Below are 9,700 nucleotides of genomic sequence, written 5' to 3'. Positions count from 1 at the left end.
CACCGGAGGCGGGCCTAGAGGCGGGCGCTCTTGCTTACGTCCTTGAGCGCGCCGGAAGTGCCTGCCTAGGCGAGCGGCGACGAGCGGACGACTACATTTACGGGGTCTCCCGGTGGCCCAGAGTCGGTGAGCGCCTTTTACCTTTCCGAGGTGCACGGGGTCGAGCGCGCGGGCCGTTACGCCCAAGGAGAGCAGGCGGGCGGGTGTTTTCTGTGGCGGGACTTGGAGACTCCCGTTGCATTTGAATCGTGCCCTTGCGGTTGAGGGTGTAGAGACGCAGTGGAGTTTGGAATAAAGGAAACTGTTGAGTCTGAGGCACAGGTTTGCTTCTCTTTAGCTCCTTATTATGCAGAAAGAGGACTGAACTATGTAACTTCAGTGACCCAAGATGAGTTAGGAAGTCGATAAATTTATAGAATGTGTTCGATGTACCCAGTTCAGTCTTAGGCACTTTGAGAGCTACAAAAAAAAAGTGTAAAACAGGCCTTTTTCTGGCGGATATCTCAGTCTGGTTGGGAGACAAGGTCAACTTGAATTCACAGAATGACTCATCTTGAGTGTTGATATGGACAAATGTTGGACTTCTTGGCGCCTTTTTTCGTCCTGTAAATCTGTAATGGGCTCACACTGCTTTTTCTCTTGAGAGGAGGTAAACGGGCCCATCATTCCTACAGAAAAATCAGAAACTAATGCAAGGTAGCTTATACTTCTGCCCACCAGCACACACAGACCAGGCCTGTAACCATTACCTGGGAGTCTGCGTGCCAGCAGCCTGGAATCTAGAGCCTCTCCTGGAGTCTGCACAATCAATCCAGATTGAAGTCGATGTCTTCTAGAAAGAAGGAAGTGCATCCAGGGCGCAGCTGAATTTTGAGAGGCCCGAATGCCTCCATGTCCGCCAGGGGACCGCTGGGACTAATTCTCTTGGCAAACTTGTGGCCAGCCAAAACTGCCATGTTTCACATCCCCGTTATTCTTGGTTACCGCCCAAGATGTAAGCCCCTTTGGTCTTCTGTGCTACACCCCCATTCCCATGCTGCTTTGTACTTCCTCTCCCTTAGGCTATCACTGCTTCTCCCTCCTTTTCTTACACATTTCGCCCCTCAACACAACAGCTGAGGCCACTGAAACTTCTAATTCCCTGCCTAACAAATTCTTACATTGTCAACCTCTTTATGGAAATTCTTTTATCTCCTGACCATAACTAACACTTTGCTTTTGCCTTCAGCCCTTTCAGTTGAGCCCTTTTTCTAACACCTGCATTTAAGGTTAAGTGATGGCTCTTGCCATACAGAACTAATTTCGCTTCCTCAGAATATTTTTCCTGCCCCCAGGGTTTTTGTGGAGGTTCTTTTCTCTCTGCAGCATTTGATTTCTCTGACCTTTCTTCTACCTCTTTGTGGAGAATTCCTACACCTGCTAAAGTTTTCAGTTTTCCTTTGACTTTCTCTGAGGAGTATTTTGTAAATGGCGCCCCCCACCCCCCCACCACCGAGAGACTTAGGTACCCTTGCCATGTGCTAAGTGCCCTCAACTTTCCTCATCATAGCACTGAACACATGTATCATATTTAATTGCTTCTCTCTTTGCCTTCTCTACTAAGCTAGGCTGTGGAGGAGGGACTGTTAATTGTCTTGTTAATTTTTGTAACTGGTGCCTAATAGGCAGGTCTTTCCTTCCTTCCTTCCTTCCTTCCTTCCTTCCTTCCTTCCTTCCTTCCTTCCTTCCTTCCTTCCTTCCTTAAATGTTTATTTATTTTTGAGAGAGAGAGACAGTGAGCATGAGTAGGGGAGGGACACAGAGAGAGGGAGACACAGAATCTGAAACAGACTCCAGGCTCTGAGCTGTCAGCACAGAGCCACACTTGGGGACCTGAGCCGAAGTCAGATGCTTAATTGACTGAGCCACTCAGGTGCCCCCAGGTATTTCTTTGATTGCAGTTGCTGCAGGTAGTCTCAGAAGTCAAGCAGTTGACATGTCCTTTGACTTTAAAATGGAAGAAGCTTTGGAAAAGGGTCGGCTGCTATTTAGCTTCAGCTGATAGTGGCTGTGTGAACATGATCCCAGTGTTGCCAGAGCATGTAGTTGTTTCAATAACAGTTGGAAACATGGTTTTTAAAAGTGATCTCTGCCAGTTAAGTGTTGTCAATGGAATAAAGTTTTATAGAAAAAAACAAACAAACAAACCTGGGTCACACATGTGTCATGTGGCCTACCAGTCACCAGTTTGGAATCTGCTTTAGTGTTGGTATGGTATAGAAATGGGCTTTGAGGAGAATACTAGATTTTGAGCTGAGTCTTCATGGATGGTTTGAAGTTGAATGAGAGAATGGAAAGAGGTATTGTATTTTGGAAAATATGTCAAACAGCTCCAGGCTGGTGTGTTACTTTGTGGCATAGTGAGGAAGCTGGTATGAATGATCTTTTTGGGGAGAACTGGAGTTTAGGTGAGAGGATAGAAGGATCATATGAAGGGCAGAGGAGTTTGGATTTGTTACAGTTAGTTAATGTGAAACAATCTGGATTCTTGATCAGGGAAACTTCAGGTGTGGATGATGTATCAGCAAAGTTAACTGAATATCCCTTTTTAAAGGTGAAATAGAGGGTGAAAGACTGGAAGGAGGCTCATCAGTTAAGACTGATGTGCAGTAAGATTTAGATTTGTAAGCATAGATAGGCAAACATCTGGTATTTTTGTCTACTTGTATAATTTCAGTTACTTGATCATTTACACTGAACAATCAGGAATTTCCTAAGCATTTAATATATTGCAGTGGGGCTTACATAAGAGGTATCCTTAAAGCACTGAAAAGTCAATTGTGAAACTAGTAATGCAGCACTTTAAGTTATATGGTTATTCTGAAGCAATCAGTGGTCTCCTTACCTTTAGTCTCTTTCTTCTTTAATCTATTTTGTATACTGCCAGGTCAGTCTTCTGGAATGACATTTTTCTTGCAACTTATTTCTAGACTTAAAAGCCTACAGTGAACTTCTCTAGCTTTTTCCTCTGTTTGAGCATTTAATGCCCTTGAATTTGTGCTGTCTTTGCCTGTTACCTTTGTGAAGCAATGCGATATGGTGGAAGGGGCTTGAGATTTAAAGTTATGCATACATGGGGCGCCTGGGTGGCTCAGTTGGTTGGGCGTCCGACTTTGGCTCAGGTCATGATCTCACATTTCAGGAGTTCGAGCCCCGCATCGGGCTCTGTGTTGACAGCTCAGAGCTTGGAGCCTTCTTTGGATTCTGTGTCTCTCTCTCTGCCCCTCCCCTTCTCATGTTCTGTCTCTCTCGCTCTTAAAAAATAAATAAGCATAAAAAAAAATTTAAAAAAAGTTATGCATACTTGACTGATTCCAGGCTTTTGGCTCTGTGATTTGAGCTTTTCAGAGCCTCTGTGCTTTATGTGGGTTAGGAGAGATAATATCTACTAAAGGGAAGAAAATGAAAGCCTGTTATTCCTGTGCAGGCTTTTTTCCCATTCCTTTATAATGCAAATCTGCTTTGGTCAGTTCCATCTTTCTCAGGCACATCTTCCATAATAATTCCTTTACCTTCTTTCAGATTCTACCATCATACATCCACATTTGAACAGTCTCTCAAGACTTTATTTAACTTGGCTTTTTAAAAAAATTTTTTTCCATATTTGTTTATTTATTTTGAGAGAGAGAGAGGGGTGGGGGAGAAAGGGGCAGAGAGAGAAAAGAGAATTCCAGGCAGGATCCATACTGTCAGTGCAGACCCCAGTGTGGGCTCGAACTCACTATCCATGAGATCATGACCTGAGCCAAGATCAAGAGTCCAGCGCTTAACCGACTGAGCCACCCAGGCGACACTCTTGGCTTTAACTAACTTCCTATGCTTCTCTCTCCATGACCACTGAACAGTGATTAATTTTAGTAGATATTTTGCTCTATTTTGACCATGTTAATTGGCATTCGTGTTAGTCTTTTTTTCCACAGACCTTCAATATGTTCAAAAATACATTTTTAATTTAGTTCTGGAGTTTAAAACATTTTTCAATGAAAATAGTATTATCTAATTTTTAGACTCAAGGCAGTCCTTAAGAGCTTCTTGTTTCAATTTAGGGTGTATGGAAAATGTTTACCTTGCTTTAAGGTCAGTGTATCTCATCTTGAGATGAGAGTAGTTTAAGATTTTTGAAAAGTGGAAGTGTTCCATCCCAGGCCACTTATATAGGGATTTCAGAGGACGGGGCCTAAGCATTGGTATTTTTAAAGCTCTTTAGATGATTCTTATGTGCAGCCAGTGGTAAGCACTGCTTTAGGTGCTAGAACTAAAGGATTCTCATTGATACCTTTTTCTCAAGAATGAAGTGGCATTAGTGTCATGAGAATTGTGGTAGGAGCCATAATCATAACCTTTTTTTAAGATTTTACTTTTTTAAAAGTAATCTCTATACCCGACATGGGGCCCAAACTCACAACCCTGAGATTAAGAGTCCCATATTCCAATGACTGAGCCATCCAGGTGCCCAGGAACCATAATCTTATAGTGCTCGTTGGAAGTTTTCTGAATACGTGTTTGCCCCACTCCCCAAAACATTTCGTAAGCTGAATGGCATTAAAGAAAGAGGTAATTAATGTTTTGTAAAAGCAAAAATCTTCTTTTGATTTCTTTTGGTTAGTGTAAACAGGTACTGATGTAGGTCTTGGCAAAAGCAAAGTGGCATAAATTGAACTTGAGATAGCAGGGGGAACCTGTAATTAAAAGGTATAAATCAGTATTCAGTTTCCCCAGAATGGCTCATGTGGAGGTCATGAATAATATGTCTTTATTCAGCCAGTATTTAATAAACACCTTTACCCCGCTAAACAACAGGAGTAAGAGAGGCACACAGTCATTGCCTTTGCAGTAGTGTTGAGTTTGAGAGGAAGGAGTGGAAGAAAAGTAAATTGCATATGATGCTATATAGTACTGTCATAGCAAGATACTTCAAGAGGCCCAAAGAAAGAACAACATTGTTCTTTCTGGAGAATATAAGAGAACCTGACATTTAAGTGAATCCTGAAGGAAGAGTAGAGGGTGAATGCAGCTAAGATCTAGGCAGAGGAAAAGCATGCCAAACTGTGGTGGTGAGATTTAGTGGCACACTTACAGAACAAAAACAAGTTTGATAAGTCTGGAGGTTCTGGAGACTATTGGGGAAATGGTGGGGGTGAAGCTAGAAAGGCCGAAGCAAGATCACAAATAAGCCTTTTTTTAAGGTTAGGGTTGAATCCTCATTCAACCCTGGTGGGGACCCACTGAGAGATTTTTAAATCAGATGTCTTACCAGGGTGAGCATTCTGGCTACAATTTCTAGAGTGAAGAAGAAGCAGGTAGACCAGTGTTTTACTACTGGGGAGTCCAGTGGCTAGACTAGGAACATCTGGTATTTATATATTGAGGTGAAAGAAATAATTGGATTTAATGAATAGTTAAATATGAAAAGTTCTGGGTCTTGTGTGATTCGGGTTTCTGATTTGGGCTGTTGGGTACCTGGTGGTGTCATTGACTAAAATGGGGAAGACAGGAGATGAAGCAAGTTTCTGAGAAGTGTGAACCATTGGCATGTTGAATTGCAGATGTCTGTGAGACATCTGCTTGAATGGAGTCAGGATGGAAGTGAAATCATTTATCTAGAGGGGTCATATTACCAGCATGAATAAATTGACTCCATGAACACTGAACACATTGTGCAAATTGTTCTAGGTGCTTAATATTAATCATTGAATAACATAGAGATCCCTGCTTTCATATAGTTCATATTCTTAGTAGCAAGGGACCAATAATATGCATCAAAAATAATTTACATAATATCTTAGATAACTAGTGCGATGATTTAGGGCGGTCTGGTAGACAGGTGACATTAAGAAGGTGAATTTTGAGGGATGAGGAAGTTAACCAGATACCTGGAGAAAAGCATCTAGGTTGGGGTGGGAGTGGGGGTTGGAATTGCCTGTGCAAAGGTCTAAATGCTCATCTAGAGTATGAGGTCATATGGGGCTTTTCTATTCACTAACCATGGTTTGCTATTAAAGTAGTTATTAATGAAAATAAAGAGTGAAAGGAATGGGTTTAGAGAGGAGGGAAAGCTATTTTTTTTTATTCTGAGTTTTTTTTTTTTTTTAAATTGTGTTTAGGGCCAAAAAGAGCAGTGTGCACAGTTATTCTATAGTTTAAGCTGCTACTAGAACCAGTTTGGATAAGTTGAAAAATTACTGCTACCATAACCAGTTTGGATAAGGTGGAAAATAGATCTAACTGTGGGTTCAAAGTGTGAATGGTTTGACACAAGGATTATTGTCTGTGACTTTGTGTTTTCTCAGTTTCTAGGCTACTATGACCAAATTCCAATCTTCCCTATCCTCTTACCCCTCAACTGAAGTTAACATAATAATGGTTGGCTTAGTGGAGTGTTCTGAGAAAGGTTTATTTCTTTTCTGGATTAAATATACCATGATGGTATATTAAACATACTCTCTAATGAATATGGCATAAGAGAATGCAATTTTTATAATTTAGAACTAGTTCTTAGCAAACTTCTAGATGAAGCTTATGTTCTCCATACTGAATTCTAATTCTGTTCTCTGCCTTATTGTGATATAGAGGGTCCTTCCATTTTTCAGTTCTCTTCTTCAGTTTTCATATCCTTTTGGATCAGAGAACTTTACTGGAGTACTTCTGAGACTCCACTAATGGGAGATTAGTGAAGTGATTACACGGTAAGTAATATGATCACTTCAGTGAGAGCATTTTGTTTAAATTTAGATGATTGGCTTCTAGTTGTGGAATGGGTCAATTTCCTAAATCTGGATAATGTCATAAATAACATATGCTGCTAATCAGAAGGTTGTTGAAAAGATTACCTTTTCTCTTCTCTGTTGTCTTAATTCAAGATTCAGTTTATGACCTATCTTCTTTACTGCCTAATATTACTTCTTTTCTTTTGTATGTAATCCTCAAACTGTGTCTTCTGTTTTGTTTTACTAACAGTACAAGGTTGCATATGGAATATTCTATTTATACTCCTGTTTGCCTAATTATATAGATTTCTTAAGAATAGGGGATGTTTTATAATTTGACATGGGCTTCACCAGTGCTGTTTGAATTTTTGAAGTGTTAAATACTGGTGAATGATAATTATTTTAATCCACCAAGCTGTATTTAGTCTTACCATTTTGTAGTGTTCTACTATTTTTATACTCTTTATTCTGAAAATATATGGTAATTTAGATAATAAAGCATTGTATTCTGATAGTGCTGTTTTGTAAAAACATTAATAGGTATAGTAAGAGTACATCTAAAAACTAGATACCTGTATATTCTGTAAAGAGGTCAATATTTAGCATACTCACCAGTAAGAGATAGCTTTAAAAAATGAAATAATTGTTACAGAAGAGTATAGTCTAATGTTTATATTTAATCATTGTATTACAGACATTTAAGCAATTTATTATTTTTTGTAAAGGAAACGAATTTCCTTTTATAGAATTATTCAATTGTGTATAGTAAGTGAAATTTTAAATTAAGATCTTTCTTTTATTTTTATTTCTTATTTGTTAAATGTTTATATTTATTTATTTTGAGAGAGAGTGCGTGCGCGTGAGAATCCCAAGCAGGCTTCCACTCTGTCAGCCAGCGCAGAGCCCAAGGCGGGGCTCTATCTCACAAACCATGAGATCATGACCTGAGCCGAAATCAAGAGTCAGACGCTCAACCGACTGAGCCACCCAGGTGCCCCTCAACTTTTTAAAGTAAAGAGAATTTATTTACTAAACATTTTTACATTTAACTGATTTCGATAGCTCCCTGTAAGATGAATACTCCACTGGGGCATCATCAAACATGGAGTTAAATATGCAAAACTGTTTTAGGATTAACTGTAGGAATTGAAATTATAGTAACATTAGTGCAATGAGTAGCTGTTTCATTGTTGCTGTTTGTTTCTAGTAGAAATTAAGTTTAATATACAGATTGATACCCTACAGAAGTGGTAGTTATATTCAGCAAATTCATCTGGAAGTTTGCCAGATAAATTCATGTTTCTGTTTTTGTCTTTTACTGTGTTAAAATACACATAGAATTTACCATTCTAACCATTAAATATACAATTCATGGGTATTAATAAGTACATTCACATTGTTGCAACCATCACTCCCATCCAACACTTTCATCTTCCCAAACTAAAACAACATACTCATTGAATGGTAAGTTTCTATCAGATAATGTACATTTATTTTGGCTTTTTTCTGCTTCCACTTGATGAGTCATCTCCAGATTTTAGCTTTGATTGATTTTGTTCATATTTAACTCTTTCACAAATACATTTAATTGGTCTCTTGTCTCTTGATGATGTATATTCTAGGCATTCTATTTTGAATTCTTATATTATATTTTTAATTTTGCCTTGTACTTGCTGCTTTGTTTCCAATTTTACTTTCTTTGCTACTTTTTTTTAAGCTTCTGTAAATTGTAGATTGATTAATTAAAGTAGAAATCTTTTGAGGTAATAACAATAAAATTCTATTATTTGTCTTGTAGACTTCCAGGCAGAAAAAGGAACTAGATCAGGAGTGACCTCTAAATTTAAGACTGTAAAAAAGAACTTTATTTTTGCATGTGGCTAGTGAGCACAAAATTTCTATGTAGCAATTAAATGGGCCTAATCTTTCCAGTAGAGCCACTCCTATCCTTTGAGTTTCTGGTAAAGTGGTAGATAGAGCTACAGGCTTGAGTAGACTTAGATTCCCCACTTTTTTTTTTTTTTTTTTTTTTAAGATAAGACTGGTTCATAGATTTGCAATTTCCATCATGATATGCACATTACTTATTTGTTGTTACTGTCTTCATTTTACCTAAACTTGCTCAGTGCACTTTATTTCTTTTGGGGGAAAGTCTTAAAAGTTCTCCATCATGGGAGATTACAGGGTGCAAGTTCTGGAATGAAGTCACAGGAGTAAAAAAGCACAGCATAGAGAATATAGTCAATGACATTGTAATAGTGCTATATGGTGACAGATGGTAGCTACATTTGTGAGCATAGCATAATGTGTAATAACCATGTTGTACACCTGAAACTAATGTAATGTTGGGTGTCACCTGTCCTCAAATCTAAACAAAAAGTTCTTCATCAAATTTTTATCTAGTAGATATAGTATTTTTTGATGAGTTGATGATTCTTGCCTTGATTTTGGGATGATTTTTGAACATGGGACTATTTATTGCCAATATAAAACTGTGGGGATTTCCAGATTAAGGATACTAGATTTTTTTTTAATAGGTGAGATATTTTAAAGCCAGCATTCTTAATATTCTAGATGAAAATTGCCTTAAAAATCTCAAGCAGTTCTTTCAAAGATAAGGGTAAGAAAACTGTCCTGCCCAGCTCTGAACTGGCAAAATTAGGAGAATTCTTTTAATATAATTAGGTTATTCTTATGAAACTTGGGTGGCCTCTTGTGGTCAAAATAATCTCTTCTATTTTTAAAAATGTGTTTGAAGGGAGTTCGGCTTACTAATGGTCATACTTTTTTGTTCTTAGGGTTTTATTTATACAAATAATGAAGGGTTAATTATTTTTCTCCATTGGTTGATTTATACAGACACAAATCCTTATGTCTGTATTTTTCCCCCCCTCCTACAGGAGATTGTTGAAAACTTTATATTTGATTCCTGAAAGTACTCAAGTAAGTAGTAT

The 9,700-nt window shown here is 38.4% G+C and overlaps 1 protein-coding gene across 7 annotated transcripts in view; it reads left to right on the top strand.

Moving 5' to 3' along the window:
• Positions 1-14: 14 nt before the first annotated feature.
• The window catches only part of PPHLN1 (periphilin 1), a 139,604-nt gene continuing 129,918 nt past the window's right edge, over positions 15-9,700 (top strand). For 4 of the 7 annotated variants that reach the window (XM_019452484.2, XM_019452481.2, XM_019452480.2 and 1 more), the window contains exons 1-2: positions 42-126; positions 9,647-9,689. In XM_019452484.2, the coding sequence (XP_019308029.1) occupies position 9,689 (1 nt within the window). In that variant the 5' untranslated portion in view covers positions 42-126; positions 9,647-9,688. Of the gene's footprint in view, positions 127-6,629; positions 6,730-7,590; positions 7,758-9,646; positions 9,690-9,700 lie in introns of all 7 variants that reach the window. The other 3 variants (XM_019452482.2, XM_019452479.2, XM_053895049.1) reach the window with 2 other exon arrangements.

The sequence above is a fragment of the Panthera pardus genome, unplaced genomic scaffold (genome assembly GCF_024362965.1).
Source record: "Panthera pardus isolate Hobbes unplaced genomic scaffold, ASM2436296v1 HiC_scaffold_6, whole genome shotgun sequence".
Taxonomy (NCBI): Eukaryota; Metazoa; Chordata; class Mammalia; order Carnivora; family Felidae; genus Panthera; species Panthera pardus.
The sequence above is the reverse complement of the archived record's forward strand: the minus strand, read 5'-3'. Positions and strand labels throughout refer to the sequence as shown.